This window comes from Neofelis nebulosa, chromosome 5 (assembly GCF_028018385.1).
Source record: "Neofelis nebulosa isolate mNeoNeb1 chromosome 5, mNeoNeb1.pri, whole genome shotgun sequence".
Taxonomy (NCBI): Eukaryota; Metazoa; Chordata; class Mammalia; order Carnivora; family Felidae; genus Neofelis; species Neofelis nebulosa.
In genome coordinates, this window is record NC_080786.1 from 130,710,209 (window position 1) to 130,733,027 (window position 22,819).

At 37.9% G+C, this 22,819-nt stretch overlaps 1 protein-coding gene across 3 annotated transcripts in view; it reads right to left on the reverse strand.

Annotated features, from left to right (window-relative positions):
• Positions 1-22,819, reverse strand: part of SAMSN1 (SAM domain, SH3 domain and nuclear localization signals 1) — a 140,613-nt gene that overhangs the window by 85,869 nt on the left and 31,925 nt on the right. For all 3 annotated transcript variants that reach the window (XM_058731754.1, XM_058731755.1, XM_058731756.1), the window contains one exon: positions 17,917-17,996. In XM_058731754.1, coding sequence (XP_058587737.1) covers positions 17,917-17,996 — 80 coding nt within the window. The remainder of the gene's footprint in view (positions 1-17,916; positions 17,997-22,819) is intronic.

Consider the following 22,819-nt stretch of genomic DNA (forward strand, 5'->3'; position numbering starts at 1 on the left):
AAAAAAAAGACAGCCATATTGTTATATACTGTAGTATATAAGTGTCACTGGTTTATTATAGCAAAAAATATGGATAAAAGAAATAGTAATGCTTATGACTCAAAATTTCTTCGGAAGGTACAGAAACGCTTCCCACGAGTTTAATGTTGGCAAATTTGTATTTATACTGCTTTTCCTTATTATATTTAGGATAACCTACTCTTAACAATTTCACAATATTTTGGAAGCTGATATTTCATATGTTAAATTTAATACTAATTGGTAAAATAGTTGTATTCTGTGATGTTAATTAGATATGAAGTATTACATAGAGGAATACTTCCTTCTCATCCAGAAATCGCTGGACTCAGAAATATTTCTCTCTGCTTTTGCCTATCCTTTCCATTGAACGGCTGATAAATGACATCTAAATAGATACTGCAGTTCGCAAAAGGTGAATGACTTTGCTTCCTCATTAATGTTTGAATGAGAAATATTTATAATAGTGCTTTCCCACCCTTTGAGAGAGACTATAAGCCCAAAGAAATGTTTGCAAGAAAAGGCTCTCTGGCATCCAAACATTTCCAGTCATTAGATTCAGCACTTGTTCTTGGTCTTTAAGAATGACTTTGAGCAGCCAATATAAACTTGATGCTCTGTCTCTGCATAATGGCACCTAAGTAGGAAATGTGACGTTTTGTCAGAGCAAGCCATACCTGTTTGCGTTAAATAAATGGGGAAATATTGAAATCATTTTAATCTTTCAGAGAGGCCTGGGATGAGATTTTCTTGATATGCAGAATCTTCCCTCTCTTCCAAAGGTCATGCTCAGCTCAACACAATTTCTATTGCTGTTTACTTTTGTATCATTTTCTCCTGTGTTCCTCTTCAGTATTTTCTGAGTTACTCAGTTTTACAGGCCCTGTAACTCAAGAAGAGTCATTTTCTAATCTTCAGGCTCTTCCAGCAATAATAAGCTGACATTGCACAACCACTGAACACAATTTTCTTTGTTGTACTTCTTTTCTTATAGCAACCTCTTCCTATTCCAGCCAATGCTTAATTGCTCCACTGAAACACTGGCATCAAAAATGGCCTTTTCCCTCCCCCTTCTTTGTGAAAATGACTCTCACTTGATATGGGGAAAGGTGTTACATACCAGGGTAACTGAATTCCATATTAATGATTTGCCCCTAGGAGGAAGAGAAGCATTTGTATAGTGTCTAAATTCATATAAGTGAGATCTCATGGCCCAGAGGTGTTAAAACAAACTGACCTCTCATTATTTTGTTCAAACTGTGTTATAGCCTTTTTAAAGCAGAGTCTTGTTAACTTTCATATCTTTAATCACTCATGGAGCTTTGAGTTAATAGAGATCAGTCTATTGCATTTTATTCATTTTTCAATTACATATGTCTAGTATAGTACATGGCCTGATAAATGTTTGCTAAATGTAAATACACTTTTGAGTTCATACATATGTTTTATCTACCAAATGGATTATCCACAATAAATTTTTTACACTAGACTGGCTACTTTCTAATAGCAAACTACTTCCAAAAAGCTTTCTCTTGCTATTAGGTAGTACATACCTGAGTGATGAAACTTAGAATAAAAATTATGATAAGAGATATAGAATCATTAAGATTATCTATTAAAAAGAAATCCTTTAGAATATTTCCAAAATTGTTATTCACTGTAGTCTTCTAATCTATTACTTATAAATTTGTGCTAAATTTGATTAAAATTACAATAATGTGCCTTTTATTCTATTTTTTAAATGTTTATTTATTTTTGAGACAGAGAGAGACAGAGTGTGAGCAGGGGAGGGGCAGAAAGAGAGGGAGACACAGAATCTGAAGCAGGCTCCAGGCTCTGAGCTGTCAGCACAGAGCCCAATGTGGGGCTTGAACTCACGAACCATGAGATCGTGACCTGAGCCAAAGTTGAATGCTTAACCGACTGAGCCACCCAGGCGCCCCATAATGTGCCTTTTAATTCCTAGATGTTTTCTAAGAAGACTGACTTTTATATTGAACTTACCATTCAACCAATCAGAGAAAGTTTATTGAGCACCTACGATATGCCAACATTATCATGCATTCTGGGGATGTGGCATTGAGTATGTGAAATGAGACCCCCTGCTTTCATATAGTCTACATTCTAGAGAGAAATGACATACCATAAACAAATAAACAAGTACATAAACAAGAAAATGTGCCATAGGCTATGCTAAGAACAGCATGACTGAGTGTAGATGGGAGGACGGTTACTAATTTACATTGGTTGATGGAGGATGTTCACTAAAACTGAGGCCTGAACCTCAGTTCAGATGTGAAGATTTGGAGACAGTTTTGAGCTCCACGGATAGTCAGGGAGGACATTTCCAGGACTATGATTTAAATAACAGAGAAGGGTCAGCTAGGCAAAGAGCAGAGGGAAGAGAATTCCTGTGAGGATAAGACATGTGCAGGGGTTCTACAGCTGAAATTCCGGGAAGAATTCTTAGCATTTGCCCCAAGGAAGAGAAAGGAGGGAAGAGGGTCATAAGATGAGCCTTAATGAGGGGCTCTCAGGGAGGCCTTTATAGAACAGTTGAAGAGCATGTATTTTGTTCTAATCAGGCAAGTGACACATTTGGTTTACATTTTTATTCGTCTTCCCTCTTTGCTGATCCCTCTTTGTGATCATCTTACTTTTTAAAGGACTTTTCCCAAAAGCATTCCAATATGCTCTGATCTGATCCATCGTTAATTTACCATATTTTATTTACCACCCTTTCTGCCCCCTTTCCCATGCATACTTCTCAGAAAAGTCAACTATGTTTACTTCCCCTAACTCCTTTCATTTTGCATCCCTTCAAATCATGTCATGTACTCAGCAATCAGCTTGTGTTTCTGATATTCCATTTAGATTGCCTTTGTTTTCCAATGAACCATTCCCAAACTCCATTACTGCTTGGTATCCAGCAATACTGACCGTGACGACCTTCAAGAAACACTTTCTTTTCTTGGTTTCTGGGACACCATGTTCTCTGGTTTTCCTTTCACCAAATTTTTTGGCCATTCTTTCTCTAACCCCTACATGCTGACAATTCCTTTCTCTCAAAATTAAATGCTTAAATCCTTTACAACTAGCTCTGGGCCCTCGTCTTATATCACCATCATTCATCATTCATTACACACACACACACACACACACACACACACACACACAATTAATGCCACTTAAATGTTGATGATTCCCAATTTATTTCTTCAGAGCTTCCTTCAGAGCTTCAGACTCACATACTCAACCGTCTATCTAAAATGATTTATAAGCCCTATCAAGACTGACCTCTAGCCCCCAAACATGATTCTCATCTGGTATTCTTCCACTCAGTGAATGCCATCTTCCTCCACCGTATTGCACATTCCATAAATAAGATTATCACCTTTGCCACTTACTCTCCTTTGTCGACTTATATTTATTTCATTATTAACTTTGGTCTGTTCCATTACTGAGTTTGGTCTGTTCTTTAAATGTATCTTGAATCTGTTTCTTTTTCACCATTTCCATTGTTACCACCCAACTGAAAATCTCTAATTGGTTTTCTTTTTCTTTTGCCTTCCTTCAGTTGATGCCCAATAAAATGTTAAGAGTTCTCCTTGAAAGATATAAATCTGATGATATTACCGTCTTGCTTAAATTACTCCAAATTTCCTGGTGTTCTTTAAATACAATCCAAAATACTTGACTCAGTCTGTATGACCTGTGTTTCCAGGCTCCCTTCACATTCACAAGGTAAATATATTTAGGTTCTCAATCTCCAGAGCTCTTTTTTCTCAGTGTTTTTATGTATGCTGCTCCCTCTGCCTGGAATGCTTATTCTATTTCTCCTGGATTAGTTAATTCCTACTCACCCCAGAAACTTCATACTAAATGCCATTTTTTCAGAGAGATCTTTCCTGACTCCCAAGCCCAAATTAGGTCCCCATTCTTTTACCTTCTTGGCTGTCACCACAGTTTCAGATTTATATTTTTGTCATCATTGGTTAAATGTCTTTCCTCCCCATAGACTCTAAACTGAAGGAAGAAGACAGGAGCCATAACCTTCCATATAGGTACCATGCAGTATCCTTAATACCTATAACATTGTTGATAGTTGGTACTCTCTATGAATTAGTTGAAGTAATGATATGAAATGAATGAATGAATAAACGGATGAAGACTTGATTTGGTAAAATATATTTCTTTAAAATGTAATGATGCAGAGAACAGCATTGGAAATTGAAAATGAGAAGAGATAAGAAAATTAGTGTATTTAGTTTACTTTTAAATTTTCTCCAATAAAATGATAATTATATGTGAATATAAATTAAATATTTCCCATATGTATGTTTTACTATGTATGTTCTGTATCTTTCATATATAAGTATGTATATACTTTAGTTAATTTTGTTCATATTCCTTAAATAATGTAAAAATTTGGTTAGAAGTGTTAGATTAAATACACCTCATTCTGACACTTTGCTTGACTATTAGGATGATAGAATAATTTTTAGGAAATAGCATCAATGAATTATTGAACTGGATTAGTCTTACAACCATATTTTATGAACTAGGATGGAACTTATTGGACATCTAGTCTACCAGCATTTTAAAAAATGAGAAAAACCAGAGAAGCTAAGTGGCTTATCCAGAGAAAGATAATTCATTAATAATACAGCTAGGATGAGAATCAAATATTATGACTTTTAATCCAATGTCCTTTCTCACAAGATTTTTAGAAGCTAACATAATTACTAGTTATCTAGGATTGAAAGCCAAATTAAGACCAACCAAATCCAAGGTTTTGATTTATAAATTAAATATGACTCTTCAATGGAGGATATCAGGTAGACACTCTTAGATTTATAGGCCTATTCTTTTATATATATATACCTCCTGTTTCATGTATATATAAATACATCATTTTTATTTTTATCTTATTTATATATTATATATTTATATACAGGTATAAATATGTAAATATTAAACACCTCAAACACATACACACACACACACACACACACACACACACACACACATCTTCTTTAACATACATATTTCACTACAAGGGAATTTAATTGTTTTTTCCAATAGGATCCCTTCTTTTACACAGAAGAAATTTAGGCTTATGGAAACGAAATAAATCCAGACCACCTGTCTGATTTGAAAAGGAAGCTAGAAAGTAACGATAGACTTTGCATGAAGTAAAATAATTTCCCTTTGTTCTTTTTTTGTTGTTGTTCTTCTGATTTAAAAAAAGAATTGTTCCTCTCTCATGACCTTTTTAACAAGTATTCAAATAGAAAAAGTCTGATCACTTGACGTCTATTTCACATAATTTCTTCAACATGGGAAACAGAGATCTTTTAAAATTAATTATCTTGGCTTATTTTAAAGGAAGGCTGTAATGAACACTGAAATGAAACCTCAGATAGTTTCACATATTTTGCTTTGACAATTGTTCTCAGCTCCCTAGTCTTCTGACTCTTCACTTAGTTACCAAAGATTTGCCAATTTTAGGGTTTTAGAAATGATTTTTCAATGGTCACAATACACTATTAAGTAAAAAGTCAGTACGTAAATTTGCACAGAAAGTATAAACACCACTCTAAGTGGCTTTCTTTTCCTTCTTTAAATAGTTTGCATTTCCCAATTTTTCTACAATAAAGACATATTACTCCTATAATTGAGAGAAATTCTATATTTTAAAAAACATATTTAGAATGCAGGGTTTTTTTGTTTTTGTTTTTGTTTTTAATGTTCTGAGACAGAGACAGAGCGCAAGAGTGGGAGGGGCAGAGAGAGAGGGAGACACAGAATCTGAAGCAGGCTCCAGGCTCTGAGCTGTCAGCACAGAGCCTGATGCGGGGCTCAGACTCACAAACTGTGAGATCATGACCTGAGCCGAAGCTGGACGCTCAACCGGCTGAACCACACAGGTACCCCTAGAATACAGGTTTTATAATCAAATCTATTTCTGCCAAGCAGAACATAAGTACCCAGTGTTTTTACTGTGAATTTATTTCTAGCCACTTGAAAAAAAAGATACCTAAGGACTGGGTAGAAATGAGGAAAGTTATCTTCAAGGTAAAAACAAAAGGAATTGGTTTTAAATGGTGAGATTATTAAAACCTCGAAGCTAGGGGCGCCTGGGTGGCTCAGTCGGTTGAGCGTCCGATTTCGGCTCAGGTCATGATCTCACAGCTCATGAGTTCGAGCCCCGTGTCGGGCACTGTGCTGACAGCTCAGAGCCTGGAGCCTGCTTCTGCTTCTGTGTCTCCTTCTCTCTCTGCCCTAAACCACTCGCAGTCTGTCTCTGTCAAAAATAAATAAACATTAAAAAACAAACAAACAACAACAAAAAAACCCTAAAAAAACCTCGAAGCTATATGTGCATTCGCTTCTATATAAAAGTGACTACTGTCTATTTATGACTTAAAACATACTCTAAAAAGATAATTTGTAAGGTCACAGTGATCAATTAACACTTTGTAACTCAATGCACAGTAATAAAACCAAGAATTATAAACTAGAATCAATCAATGCAAACATATAAAAATAAACAAGTCTCTTTTCAGAGGATTATTTTACTGCTTTCTTGGAACTACAACTAACTAAAATGACAATTTGAGAATATTTCATCTGGGGGCGCCTGGGTGGCTCAGTCGGTTAAGCGTCCGACTTCAGCTCAGGTCATGATCTCACCGTCCGTGAGTTCGAACCCCACGTCGGGATCTGTGCTGACAGCTCAGAGCCTGGAGCCTGTTTCAGATTCTGTGTCTCCCTCTCTCTCTGACCTTTCCCCGTTCATGCTCTGTCTCTGTCTCAAAAATAAATAAACGTTAAAAAAATTTAAAAAAAGAAAATATTTCATCTGTATAAATGAGATATTGATTGAAAAAATAATTGGTGGAAAAATTGCCATGTTGATGTTAGGTATTCTTATGTAATTATAATTACAAAATTTATTATTTTTTAATAATAGAAATTAAGATAAAACTCTGGACCAATACTTAAAATAAGGTTAAGCACAATTTTTAAAAAAGGCAATTGAATGCATATTCAATTGAATGAATTAGGGAAATAGAATACACTCTCCTAGAAGAATTATAAAATATTTATTCATTCAACACACATTTACTAAGCATATAATCTTTGGGAGATTCAGGTATTTGTCTGTCATTGCTTAGTATGAGTGATTTTAAAAATGAGTAGTCTGTTTCTGTGCCTGTCCCCTCCAAGAAAAGGGTGAGCTCTTTGGGGTTCCAGCGTTATTTTGCACATCTCAAACCTGGTCTCTAATGTGCTCAATAAATAGATGTGAGCTGAACAGCTGGCTAAAAATACATCTGGAAGAAAAGGTTAATGTGTGTCATGTGAGAAGTACAAATAAAATGTGATGGTTACTCACAGGAGAGAAAGATTGCATAAGGTAAAGTGGGGAAGGGAACTGCACTTGCCTGGAGAATTAACAGGCATTTGAACAGCTAAGCGGTATAATTCCGCAAGTCTAAACAAAGCCCTTTATGTAACAGTCTTATCCCACTATATAAATACAAATCACGTCCTCAAGTTCTAATACATGTTTCTGGCTCCTTCTGCTTCGTCTCAGGCAGGTTTTGGTGTTCACAATTCCGGTCTTGGAATAATGTGCCACATGGGCTCTATTCTCCACAGCACAAGGAAGTTACAGCTCCATGGTCATCTCTCCTACTTCTGCTGGGAGCCAAGACTGCTCTTTGCTCCTTTACCCACAGGTTGGGGTCAGTCTTTTAATGTGAAGACATTGAGGCTACCTGGGGGCTGCCTGGATTACATCAAGTCAGAGATTACTTTCCATGTAATAGCATCTGCTCTGAAATTTCAAAGAAGTTTCTAGAACTATTCATAGGAATATTTCTCTTTAGGTACATTCTTTGACTGACCCCCCAAAATGTACACAGTAGGAAATATAAGTGCCAGTATACAAATTCATTAACTTTTATTAAACATCTACTAGATTCCTAGCATACAAGGAGCTATGAATATAGGAAATTACATAGAAAAAAATACAACCCTTGTATCGAGGAGTTATAATCTCTACAAGAAATAAACAAAAATGTCAGGGAAACCCTCACTTGATAGAATCAGCCTTGGTCTGCAGATAAGCTGATGTGGGAAACAAAGGCAAAAGAAAATTAAATTTCCTTGCAACTTACAGCCCATTGACAAATCCTTGAGACAGTCAGAGTGACGTTCCTCTAGGAACTCAGCTGCCTTGATGAAGACATTTTGCTAAAGGCAAGAGGCAATCTTAGCTTAACATTAGCCTGACCGCCCCAGAGTCCTGTAAGTCTACTTTAACATATAAAAATTATTTTGGAAACTTCCTTTATCTCTACCCCCCAAATCTATGCTAGCAATCATCCACCAAGTGTATGGCACACTGACATACATCTGAAGGGTCTCTTGACAGAGTTTTTACTAAACAGTAATAAATGGCCTTTTCCTAACAATAGCTAGCCTCCTAAAGGTCCTGGAAAGCTTGCTTCCAAAATTCCTTAGAGAATTGAGCTATCCCTAACCCCCTCCCAACTTAAAAATATATAATCAGTCACCCGTCACAACCCCAGGGCTGCTCTTACTGCCCACGGGTCCTGTCCCCATGCTTTGATAAAACCACTTTTTTGGGGGCGCCTGGGTGGCGCAGTCGGTTAAGCGTCCGACTTCAGCCAGGTCACGATCTCGCGGTCTGTGAGTTCGAGCCCCGCGTCAGGCTCTGGGCTGATGGCTCGGAGCCTGGAGCCTGTTTCTGATTCTGTGTCTCCCTCTCTCTCTGCCCCTCCCCGTTCATGCTCTGTCTCTTTCTGTCCCAAAAATAAAATTAAAAATGTTGAAAAAAAAAAATTTTTTTAAAAAAAACCACTTTTTTGCACTGAAGACGTCTCAAGAATTCTTTCTTGGCTGTTGGCTCTGAACCCCAACATTTCCACATCAAAGTGACTGTTTTGCTGTGATGTTCTGCTTCGTGACTAGCCATGTGAACTTGAACAAGCCACTTCACTTCTCTGTGCTTCTATAAAATGAGGATTTGGATCACAGGAATTCATTGTTCTTGTAATAAGTTTAGGGACATTAAACTAGATAAGTATATTTTCTTTTGTTACTTTACATAAACTCTTGGACCTGAGAGGAATATCAAGGAAAAAGTAAGAATGAGCTACTATTGATCACAGATTATTAGAACTTAAAAAGATCTTTGTGTTCATCTAGTTCAATACCTTACTTTCAAAAGGAGGAAACTGAGGCACAGAAATGTGAAATTAATAGCCTAAGAGCATCGGGGTAGCTCCAGATTTCTTGATCGGGTTCTCTTGATTCTGTTTCTAATTAAGTTATTTCATAGTCCTCCCAAATGCATAGCTTCATTTTCATCTAGGAAGTCCTTTTTGTATTCATGATGATTCGGGTTTCTTTCTTTCCTACAGCTGTTTGATATTTAACTAGTTATTAAAAACTTAGAAGGCATGAGAACCAGCAAGGGCAGAGTACATTAGTTTTTCAGGAAATAGAAGTAATATTTAAACAGTACTTTTTCATCACTTCTTCCTACCTAGAATAGCTATCATCCCTTAAGCAAAAAAAAAAAAAAAGTGCTGTTGAGAAGAAAACTATTCTAGAACCTTAGATGTTAACATCTTAATTATCTTTGGGAAGAGCGTGCTGTGAAAGGAGATGCCTTGAAATTATCATGTTCATCCCTACATCAAGAAACATGATTTATTGAAAGTAGCTATTTGCCACAGAATCTGCAAGTTTATATTACATTGTAGGAAATAATAATCAAATAAATCTGTATCATTTAGCTTGCAGTGTTCCCAAAAGCAAGTCTGGAAAAAAAATTGTAAAGAGGGCTTACAGTGTATTCAGTTCCATAACACTACGGGACTTGCTGACGTACGTGAGTGTCCTGGAAATTTTCCATACCCTTTAAAACATGTCCATTTCCTGAACTTGTGTTTAGCAATGGCCAAGAAGGAGAGGACGGTGGTTAATATGATCTGAGGATTTTAATACAAGAGAGAGTTGGCACACAAAGATACACTTTTTAACACTATAAAATTTTCTTTATCTCAGGAAAAATTCCTAAATTTGGGGGAATTTTTTTTACAATAAAGACTCATCTTTCTTTAAAGGTACTGCTTTATGCTTAAGTCAGAAAGCTTTTCAATAAGAACAAGTCTTTTTTATATTCTCTAAAAACACTTCCATGTGGCAAATGTAATAAAGAACTGTAGAAAACAATTCTCATTGCATTAAAATTACAGGGAAACAGAAAAAATAGTATGATTTGGGGAGAAGTTTTCTACTATTTCTTTGGCAGTAGGTTTTACATGTCTTTAAAAAAAATTTTTTTTAATCTTTATTTTTGAGAGAGAGAGTGCGCGTGTATGAGTGGGAGAGGAGCAGAGAGAGAGGGAGATACAGAATCTGAAGCAGGCTGAACTGCCAGCACAGAGCCTGACATGGGGCTCAAACTCATGAATCAACTGAGCCACCCAGATGCCCGGGTTTTACATGTCTTTGCTAACGAAAGAGACTCCACCATTTAAAGGTTACCCTCTTTAGCATTAGAAAAACAAGATTGATGTTAACATTCTTTAACAAAAGTAAATAAATAAAACTGCACAAAGGTGTAAAATAGTGAGGAAAGGATCCATATTCTCAATTATAATAATCAAGTCATCAAAATACATTGATTAATGTTTCATCAAATACATACATATAAAGGTGAATATATGTGTGCCGGTGTTATATATATATTACATATAGAGTGGATTCACTTACTATCCTTCACTTTCTCTAGTCCCAACACATGATCCATACCCAGAAGTTGGTAGAAAGAGTTAGAACCAAGAAAATGGCTTATGAAGCAATCTAAACCTTAATCCCCCTAACGCCCTTCACTATCAGGTATACAATAGGCATCCTTGTTGAATATCTGATAGAGTGTGAAATCGAACCACATATATATTTGGAGCTGAGTAATATCTGGAATCATAGCACAGGATATTTTAGGTTTAGTACTTGTCCATGTAATCTCCTTACTGTAGACATCTACTTGAAAAACCCATGTACCTGGTATTAAGCTAGGGGCATTGGATGGAGTTTGTAATAGAATAGAAGGGAATTTCAAATTTTATTTGAGGGTAGGGCCTTCAGTAGGATTAAGAGGAGTTTAGGGAGAGGATGCAAATGTTCACTGAACATCTGGGGATAATATATGTATGCTGTTTCATTTAATATTTTTAACAACCATAAGAAGTTTTTCTCATCATCATTGGACACATAAGGAAACTGAGACGCGGAGAATTTAAACAAGTCCAAAGTCAAAAGTTATAACTCATGTAAAGGTAAAGCAAGTTTGGTTACTATAAGGTCCAAAGCTAAGCAGAAGTCCCACAAATCCTACCTAGCCAAGGACTGAGAAGCAAGTAGAAATACAAAATAGCTCAAGGGACTGAAGCTCATACTGAATGCCTGCGTTTTATTTTGCCATTGGGTGTAGCATGTGGATTTTTAGAGGATTAGGCCAACATTTTCAGGTCTGTGTTACATTTTAATGATGTCAAGTAGTACTTGGTGTTTGGCCCAGTATAAGTTACTAGAATGTGCTCATGAGACATTTTTTGTATTGTATAACTCTTTTAAAAATGAGAATTGTGCTAAGGAACACCCAAATAACTCCTATCAACCTTTTAAAGTGGTCAAGATGGGAAAATATCTGTATATATTTAAGTTAGTTCATTCATAAAATTTATTTGTTAGAACCAGGCATTTATTTTCCTTGTATAAACTAAAAGTTGAAATGGCAACTGCTTAACCTCTTTTCCTTGTTTTATGAGGGAATAAATAGATGATAGATGATATTAGATAGGTAGATAGATAGATAGATGATAGATAGATAGATGATAGATAGACAGACAGATGGATAGAGAATGACTTCAGATACTAAAATAAGAAAATCTACTCTGATTTTAATTTCATTTCACCAGAGACAAAGATACAGATTTCATACTAACATTCAATATTCCTTTAACACCAACTAAAGCCACTCTTTAAAATCTTCTATTAAAAAAAGAGGTTTCATTTTTCTTCTATAACAAATAGAGCTCTACATTCTTTCTATCTGCAAAATGAGTTATAATATTGCTCTTGGGATATTGGGAAACTCCTCCATCTATAACGTTGTAATATTATTAGGTAGCTCTGGTGGTTTTAAAATATGTTCCTAAATTGTTTTATATTGCTCTCTTCAAAAGGTGGGTCGTAATGCCCCTATCCTTAGTATAAGCTGGATTTAATAACTTGTCTATAGTAAATAGAATAAGGTGGAAGTGATGGTGTATGACTTCTGAGACTAAGTCTTAAAAGACATTATGGTACCCTTCTTACCCTGTGCCTTGGATCACTCATTCTGTGAGAAGCCAAGTGCCACGCTATGATATACTCAAGCAGCCATATGGAAGGGTCAACAAGATGAGGGGCTAATTCCTCCAAACAGCTATTAGCAAGGAGTACAAACCCTTGGCTACAGTAGGGGGAAGGAGTTTGAAAACAGACCCTTCAGCCACAGGTAGCTTTTAGATGACATTTTGATTTCAACCTCATATGAGACCCTGAGCTAGAATTACCAGCTATCCCCAAACTCCCGACTCTGAAACTATGAGACAATACATGTTCGTTGTTTTAAACACCTAACTTTGGGAGTAATTTGCTATTTAGCTATAGATAACTAAGACAGTAGTAAAGTTATATAATGGATAAGAAAGTACTTGAAAATAAGATCACTGCATAATATAATTTGTTCATTTTTACATTACATCATACATAAAAACTACTTTTTGGTTGACACTGCAAGTGCTATTTAAACAATCTGTTGGGGCGCCTGGGTGGCTCAGTCGGTTAAGCATCCGACTTCGGCTCAGGTCATGATCTCACAGTTCCTGAGTTCGAGCCCCGCGTCGGGCTCTGTGCTGACCGCTCGGAGCCTGGAGCCTGCTTCAGATTCTGCGTCTCCCTCTCTCTCTGCCCCTCCCCCACTTGAGCTCTGTGTCTCTCTCTCTTTCAAAAATAAATTAACGTTAAAAAACAAATTATTAAGCAATCTGTCATTCTGGCCTCTTTTTTTTCCTGCCTTACCGTTTGTTCACAATCTTTGTTTAGAACCACCCCAAATCTTGTCTGATGGAAGCTAAGGAGGGACCTACCTCTCCTGCTTATTCACAGATCACGGCATAGCCTTAAGGTTCTTCCGCAGCCGCCTGGTGTCCAGTGCCCTCGGCTAAGTGCACCAAAAGGCAGTCCCGCTTTGATCCAACTTCCGTGTTTTTCCAACAGCGGTGTGCTGCACCGGAAACAGTTTTAAGTCTGTATGTTGCCAATGGGTTGCGTGTAGCCAAGAGGTTTTTCTCACTGTCGCTGCTGTTACTAATCCAGTTTTCCTCTTAAAGACTAAATGACTAACTCTCAACTCTAGATACTGATTACACTGCACGAGAATTGGAGGAGGCTAGTTTAGATGGCACAACCAGAGCTGAGTCCAGCCACCATCTAACCCTGTGGGCGAGGTTTGGAGCAATCAAGGTTCCGCGGTAGCAAAAGTGGCAATTTCACAAACAAAATGTATTCATGAGGAACACGTCCCGCTTTGAGGGACAGAAAACCCAATCACAGCAGCTTAAACAAGTGTTAAGGCTTATGTTTCCCCACAACAAGAAGTCCAAATATAGGCAATCCAATGCTGATGCAGTAACTCAGGAATGTCGCTGATGAATCAGGCTCCATGGCTGTGCCCCACCATCCTTAACATGTGCCTTTGGCCTTATGGCTGAAAGACAGCTGTTAACTCAGCAGATACCATGTCCAGCATCCATCAGGGAGACGGGCAAAGGGCAAAGCTTTCTTCTCATGAGGCTTTGCTTTTTTTTTTTCCCCCCGAAAAGAACCCCCTCACCCACTCCACCACCAGGCATTTCTAGCTATAATTCACTGATCAGAATTGGATCCCATGACCACCCTAGCTACAGGGGGAGCTGAGAATTCAAATACCTAGCCTTGCAGTCTCCATCAAAAAAGAAATCGGTTGAAATGGGTGTGAAGTGATGTAAGCCTTAGAAGAGAACCTAACACACCCATACATATGCAGGCATACTTTTAAAAATGAATTCACTCAGCAACACTTTTTCCACTGAAGGAGCTTAGGGAGAAAATGTTTTGGTGCAGTCCTGGGTGGGGGTGCTTGACAGTGCTTAATATCACCAGCACTGAAAGTAATAAATGTTATCCCTCTTTTCTATCATGAATATGAATGACGCTCTGAAGGCTGAAAACAACCTCAGAATTTACGTGAGAAATGAGGCATGAAACATTTTTGAAAATATATTAGCCCAAAGTCTGTATTACTGCATAGTTTATACCCTTTTCAATATGCTACAAAAGGTCTGAGCCATCAACTGAATGCTGCCAGAAAAGAACAAATAAGAGCAAGGATACGAAAATAAATGCTGGGAGTCAAGTTACCCCAAGATGTTCTTTATGATTGGGGTAATGATCAGGGTTACCAGGCAGTCTGCTGTGCTTCAAACTCTCCTCATCAGCGCTTGTCCTGCCAGCTGGGTTCTCCAGCAGGTTTATCCCAAACCCAAGTAGTCAGAAATAGTTATGGAGCTAAGTCACTATTGAAGAGAGCATTCCGTGAACACTCCCTGCTCCGACCTCCTGCCACTTGGTTCCTAGTACTTTCTTCTATGCCTTAGATCTTTCCTCTTCTTTTAAGTACATTAAAGGAACATGTCTAGTTGAGTATTTCTTTTCTTAAAAAAATTTTTTAAGGTTTATTTATTTTTGACAGAGAGAGAGAGAGAGAGAGAGACAGAGCATGAGTGAGGGAGGGACAGAGAGAGAGAGGGAGACACAGAATCCAAAGCAGGCTTCAGGCTCTGAGCTGTCAGTGCAGAGCCCAATACGGGGCTCGATCTCATGAACCTCGAGATCATGACCTGAACCGAAGTCAGATGCTTAACAGACTGAGCCACCCAGGTGCCCCAAGTTGAGTATTTCTGATTGGAAATTCAGTAAATGTTAAAAGTTTTTATAATGAAGGTTTTTTATTGTCCAAAATATATTTCATAGGCCTAGTCACATGATAAGTATAACTATGAATATGTTTTACGTCCTATGAACTTTATCTCATGTTAATGATATTCAGTAAAATTGCCAGCCATGTGAAAATATTGACCCTGTTAAGATATTATTTATTATTTGTTTAAGTTTATTTATTTATTTTGAGAGAGAGGTGAGAGAGAATGTGAGCAGAAGAAGGGTACAGACAGATGGGGAGAGAGAGAGAATCCCAAGCCAGGTCCATGCCATCAGTGTGGAGCCTGATGAGAGACTCAAACCCATGAACTGTGAGCTCATGATCTGAGCAAAAATCAAGAGTTGGATGCACCGTGAACTGAGCCACCCAGGTACCTCTTCATTATTTTAATCATTTCTACTTTTACATGATCTTTAAATGTTCTATAATGAATATATATCATTCTCACAATATAAGTCAAAAATCAACTTCAGTTTTTCCACGAGGCTACTGTCTTGCCAGACCAGACATGAGCCAGGTTTGGGCTTGGAAAGCGAAATTGCATGGGGCATCATATCAGTAGACAAGTGCCCATCAAATGTCTGGATGCCATGGAGTCTCATGGTTCATGTACTTAGTTAGCACCATCAGGACACTCATAAAAATACCTACTCCTGGCCCCCAGACATGATAATTCATTTGGACAGGGGTGAGGCTCAGAAGTCTGCATTTTTCACAAATATCCTGATTCTGACACAGACAGTCCCCAGGCCACATTTGGAGAAATATTGCTCCGATAAGTCATTTGCTCACTTGATAAGAGGCTACAGTCTGTGCCAAAGTCCATTCTTATGGACGTCACCGACAGGTCAGTTTGCCCCTTCACACGAGAGAATGTGTCCCTCTCTCTGCCCCGTCTTCCAAAGGGTAAACAGCTTTGGCTTTTCCTCAGTCACAAGGAGTTAAAAAATTAACAAATTGCATAACATTTCTTAATACTTAATAGTATCTCATTATAGTATTTTGTCATACAGAAAAAGTGTTTCTTAATTAGTTAAGTTCAATTGAATGCCCACCATGAATATGAAGAGATATACTAAAGATAGATAAGACCACCCCTACCCTCCAAAATGAGAATTTCTAGATTAGATATCTCCTGCTCGTCAGTCACTGCTTATGGATGTTCTCAAATGATCTTTAATGATAAACTACAGAGTACAAGTGAATAGTTACTGTTCTAGAAGGATCATTTCTTAGCCAATGAAAATGCCAAAAAAAATTGGTAAAGATTTATCTTGAACCCTTTTCTTCCAAGAACTTTATATATTATTTTCTTCATTCTAAGACATGGTTCTGGTTTTCTGCTAAAACCCTAAAGAAGGACTTCTCTTGGCACAACACATGTCTGGGAATTCTTACTGTAAATCAGCCTTCATTTCCTCCTGGCTATCAGACAATGTTTCACTTAGATACCGTATCTGAGGTCTCATCTAAATTCAGGACAATGAAACTGCATATTTCAGAAATAATCTCCCAGCCGCACTTGTGAAAGTGTCCATCCCTCGCAAAGAGTAAAAAGAGGAGGAAGGGGGAGAGAGGAGCCTTGGGGGACAACAACAATTGAATTTGTTTTAAGCATCTTCTAAATGCCAGCCATGATGCTAAGTGCTTTACTGAAGTATTTCACTTCATCCTCACGACAGCCATGAGATAAAGGTTCTTTATAGACCAGTTTTACAGATCATGAAAACTGAGGCAGAGAGAGATTAAGTAAATCGCCCTGAATCACAGAGGTACTAAGAGGCAAACTAAGATTCGGAGCTCTGTCTGTTTTCAGAGCTCTCCACCGTGCCCTGCAGGAGAGCTCACTGGTTAAAGGCCCTCAGGCAATGTGGTGTGGACCCTCAGGAGCGTAGGGTTGTGACTCTGGCACTGTCAGAACAGCCAGTAGAAACTGTGGTTGATCAAAAGTTATGGTCCACTGTCTACTCCATCGGACGGCCTCCGACAGTCTCAGGTATCAGGCTGGATTGAGGAATGCGAGCTCCTTTTGCTCACCAAATCAGTCCCTCACGATTCAGACACTGTATCCTGTCTTCCTATTGATAAATCTACTGCACCAAGGAAGGCCAGTTTTAACTTTCTAATAAATAAAACTATCAGAATGATTAAAGAGAATCTCATGGCTGTCAGAAAAATATCAAAAATCAGTATGATGCTGGAGTTGGCCCGACTGACGCACATACTATTTTTCATTAGAGGGTGAATAGCAACTATTTGGCTGTTAATTAATGTTATATTATTATTACTATCAAGGAGGCCCGAGGTTCAGACATTCTTAATTGCCTGAACTCCTGGGCTAACTAATGCAATTTATAAGGGATATGTCAGAAATAATAGTATATGCTTTTATATCAAACGTAAAAACATGAGGGACATGCCCCTCACTAAAGGTTGCCAGACAGTTCTCAGCACTTAACATAGGTCTTGTCAGAGAAAATCCCAGTACATTAACTTAACAGGTTTAGAGTTACTTATCAAAAGGCTGTAGAGCATGATGTTTTGCATAATCAAAATGGCTTATCAACTCAAGGCATCAGTGAACGCTTTCATTTATATTCCAATTCACAGAGACATAAGCGTATCAACTACAAAACAACCTACAATCGCTAAAGATAAAATAGGTACAAGGCTAAGTATTGTACACTACATCTAGAGTATTACAGAGCTCAATAACAAGATGATGTTCACAAAACACCACACCAAGTGTTGATTGTTCACATTACCTGACAGGAAATGCCTTGTGGTTTTTTTCCTTGAAAAGTATGCATGTAATTACTCAAAAGAAAATCCTCTTCATTTAGATCTATGAAAAGAGATAAATGTTATATATAGATCATCAGAAATTACAGGATTTTAGAAGTTTAAGTGCAATTTAATACTCATTATAGTTTCGTTTAGTCTGTTAAGGTACTACATTGTCTAGATCATAAATGTTTTATTTTTCTAAGGATATGTTATTCTCACAAGAAACAGATCAAAATAAAATACAAATTTAACAACACCATCACCAACAAAAATGAAGAATGTTGCTGGCCATCTGTGTATCTGAGCAAGCCATGGAACCTCTGTGGGACTCAGTTTCCCTCTCAGTAATAAAAGAGTAGCATACTAGCTACTAAAGCCATGTCTAACTGCAACATGCTAGGATTCCACGAAGTTATCTCCTCACCTGTTTCTGTTAAACTAAGTTTTCCACCTCTGGCATTTTGAGCTTCATTAGCTTATGTCTTGTCAACATGGATTATTTGTGTTGAAATTGTTCTATGTATGCTTTTGTAAAAGCTTTCGAATGTGGCGTCCGTTAGCTTGCAGCTACATGAAATCTTCCAACATTTCCCTTCCAGGCTCTGGAAAAGGGGCTCCTTTTAGGTAAATCTGAAATGCACATGCGCTAAAAGAGGGCAGCCCTCTACACCTCACTTAATCCAACCCACTTGGATGAGGAAACTGAGACTACAGAAACCACCTGGCCACAAGGCCAGTGACTTTCCCTCTCACCTTCACTATTCACGTGCAATCACTGCTTCAGTTTCCCACTGTTCCTTGTTCTCATATTCACTGGGGGAGAAAGCGGCCAACAAGACCTACCCTCCACACACAGTGAAAAACATGGGCCAGTTGTCCTCCAAATCCCCATCTTGGCTCTCTTGAAAAGATAGTTCAAATTCCCAGCTCAGTCTCAGAGTTGTTTACATCACTAACAATATTTAAAATCAGAGTAACCACAAAGGATTCCAGAAAATACTTAAATGTTAAAACAAGCTGGTTTTGTGAGCTGGCTCTTTGAAGCAAGATTTTCCATTACAGTGTCAGGATGCCAGAAGCAATTTTGGCAACTTATTTTTTTTTTTTTTTTTTTTTAAGGATTTGTATTCAGGGAAAAAAAAATCTGTGCTCTGTTCCTTCATTCCTTTTCATCTCTCCCCTTTTTGGATTCCTTTAACATGAATTTTGGAGAACTCCCTCTATAATTATCCTTCTGGGTATGGGAAAAGAACAGTAAAGTGGTCACCTGTACTCTAGAATCCGGAAGCAGCACAGGAGTGTGCACAATGCATTTACATCACTTATGTAACAATGCAAAGTAGGAAAATGAGTGATTCAGATGCTACTGTGGGGACGGATCACTATGACTCAGGGTACTCCTGGGAGAGGTAGGGCCCCAGTGGAAGCTTGAAGCGTGGATGTAGTTTGGAAAGGTAGAAGAAAAAGCAAAATGACAAACGTAGAAGCAGTGCTATGAACGCTAACCTACGGTGTGGAATAAGTGGAACATATTTAATTAAGTGTAGAGATTGAAACTGGTCAAATGATAGGCAATTCTGAATATAGCATAGAAGGAGGTAGGGCTGGAAGAGTAAATAAAGTAAAATTTTAATAGTCCTTGAGTGCCAGGTCGAGGAATTTGGACATAACCTACTAGACCAATGTTGCACATATAAATATATCTGCAGAACTCAAATAAGTAATTTAACTAAATGATGTGAATTTTGTCAAGGAGATAATGGGATACATGTGGTGAGCTGAAGAGTCACCATTGCTCTCAGCTTTCCCAACTGAAATCACCTCAGACTTTGAGCTCAGTATTGTCGGTATAAATACATGGATATTCATGTAAAATTTCCTGATTTTTAAAATACTGTATGGTCCAAACAGACTTCTTCTCAGAATAACTTCAGTTACACGGCTACCAGTATGTGGCCTCTGCTGCAGACAATGGAAGACCTTTGAGGGTCTTGGACTAAGGAAGACACACCGGAAAAGTTGTATTTTATGAAGATTAGCCATTTGTTTTGTGGTCTTATACACTTTTATCTATTTGTAATCTCCCAAATATTACCCGACGAGAGAATATTTATACAAACGGAAGCAATTTGGTCCTACGTAGCAAAAGAGTTGCAGTGGATGAATTAGGCAAGATGCAGTTGTGCTTTCCAAAAATGGCCACCAAAATATCTCTCATACCACATATTCTGCAATATGAACTTGGCATGCCTCTTCTTATTGAATGGAGCTAGTCTCAGTAACTCACTTGCCACAGGACAATGCAATGTAAATGATCATTTGTAAGCCCCCAAACTAAGTCAGAAGAAGCCTTACAGCTTCTGCTTTGATCATTTGGGATGCTCACTTTCCAGACACTTCCTCCATGATGTGTGAGGCTCCCTTTCGTGTCCCTCCCTCTTGCAACCCAGCTCTTGGCCTGAAGAAAGCTTGTGTCTCTTGGAGAGGCCACACATTGTTCTCCAGTCGAAAGTCTCCACTGAGCCCAGCCTTCAAGTTATCCCAGAACAGGTGCCAAATATACAGGTGAAAAAGATTCTAGATGATTCCAGCCACCAGACATTGGAGTCCTCCCCAGTCAGGCAAGTCTTTTCAGAAGAAGCTTCAGATATCATGAAGCACTTGTCTTGAATAGATTCCTGGCCCACAAAATCCATGAGCCTAATAAAATGTTGTTTGATGCCCTTAAGTTTTGGGATAGTTTGGGGCACCTGGGTGACTCAGTCTGTTAAGCATCCGACTCTCGACTTCAACTCAGGTCATGATCTCATGGTTTGTGAGTTTGAGCCCCACGTCAGACTCTGGGCTGACAATGCGGAACCTACTTGGGATTCTGTTTCCCTCTCTCTCCGCCCCTCCCTGCCTCTCAACAATAAATAAATAAATAAATATTTTTATTTCAAAAAAGTTTTGGGGTAGTTTGCAGCAAAAAGATTATCAGAACATGCATAAACTACATAAGTGAGTCACAAGCAATAGTATACATAGGAATGCACCATTCAACATGAACATTCAGACTCCAACTGCCCCTCAAATTCAGATGCAGGGAAGAAATGAGATTAGGTAAAAAAGCAATATTTCTAATCAGCTTTCAGGTGATTCTAATGAAGATATTTCTGACCATACTCAGGCAACTATCATCCTAGTAAGAACTCCCCTAAAGAATTAAAGGGAGATTCATTTGTACAAAACACCAGGATGCTGAACATTCTCATCACTCAATTCAGAAAGACCTCCTTGGAAGAGGCCCACTTATAGTGGCCTTTGCTCAAGGAGTTTACCCCACGGAATGAGCGTGTAGATGTTCGGCTGTGAAATAGGGCTTCTCTCTGTCACTCCTCATGTAATCCAGTCTAACCAGAGTTAAATTACAGGCTCCAGGGAAACAATTTTTGTTTATTTATTTTTAAATATTTATTTATTTATTTTGAGAGGGGGCGAGGAGCAGAGAGAGAGGGAGAGAGAGAATCCCAAGCAGGCTCCGCACTGTCTTCACAGAGCCTGATGTGTGGCTCAATCTCCCTAACTGTGAGTTCATGACCTGAGCCAAAATCAAGAATTGGATGCTTAACTAACTGAGCCACCCAAGCTTCCCGAGGAATCATTTTTAATTTTTTTTTAACGTTTTTTATTTTTGAGACAGAGAGAGACAAAGCATGAACGGGGGAGGGTCAGAGAGAGGGAGACACAGAATCTGAAACAGGCTCTAGGCTCTGAGCTGTCAGCACAGAGCCCGACACGGGGCTCGAACTCACGGACCGCGAGATCATGACCTGAGCCGAAGTCGGACGCTTAACCGACTAAGCCACCCAGGTGCCCCCGGAGGAATCATTTTTAAATTAGATTGTGGTCCCTGAAAATTAAACAGAATGGTAAATATGTTTGCGACTTTATACATTTGCCATCTTGAATGTGAAGGTATCAGGCCAACAAAGAAAGAGAATTAATAAGGTTTGGAAAAATTAAGTCAAAATATTTACATGCTTACTCTGAAGAGGCTGGCCAAACAATAATATTGACTAGAATTCAGGAAAGGTTTCAAAGGAATGGCAATTCAAGTGCTAAACTGGAAGGCCCTAACTACATCCCTCCTCTGCTAGGTTTTTTGGATAATGAATCTCATCAAAATCACACGAAAAGGGTATTTTTAAGATAATTTCACACAGTATGGGTGAAATTAATATTCCTTTCAATACTAACCATCTTTCTTGACCTTATCCACCCCTCACTTCCTTCACTAACAGGTCAATTATTTGGGGCATATTTTACGTTTTATGGAATAGTCTGTCGTGGTCACACCGTTTGAAAAATCTCCAAATATGTTCTGCGTCCTTTTTATTATTTAAAAAAAAATTGCTTTGTTTTTATCGTTTGTACTTTCTGACATTAAATGTGAAAACCTTGTTCTGGATACTGTCTTTATTTAAATGAAAACTTGATCTTAGGTAAGCTCCAATTCACAGATTTCAAAGTTTGTTCTTTTCAGACTTTTATTTTCTTCATAAAACTAAGGCCAAAATAAATTTGAAAACTTTAAATTTGATTTTAATTTACTAAAATATGTACATGATGAATATTCTGCCTGTTTGTGATGCTGAAAATACAATTAATATGAATTACAGATTAATTTTCCTTCATACCTACACTTTGCCAATGCTTCAGTCATAAAGTCCTGAGCACTCAATTTATCCTGCATTTATTTTACAGATGTAGTCTCTTTTAACAGCACAGATGGAGGTTTAGATAAAACTCTTCTTATAAGAAGGAAATGGACTAGATAAACTAAAAATATTATGCTTCTGGCACTCAACTTATTCTGATAAATTTTGTCTTAACTGACAC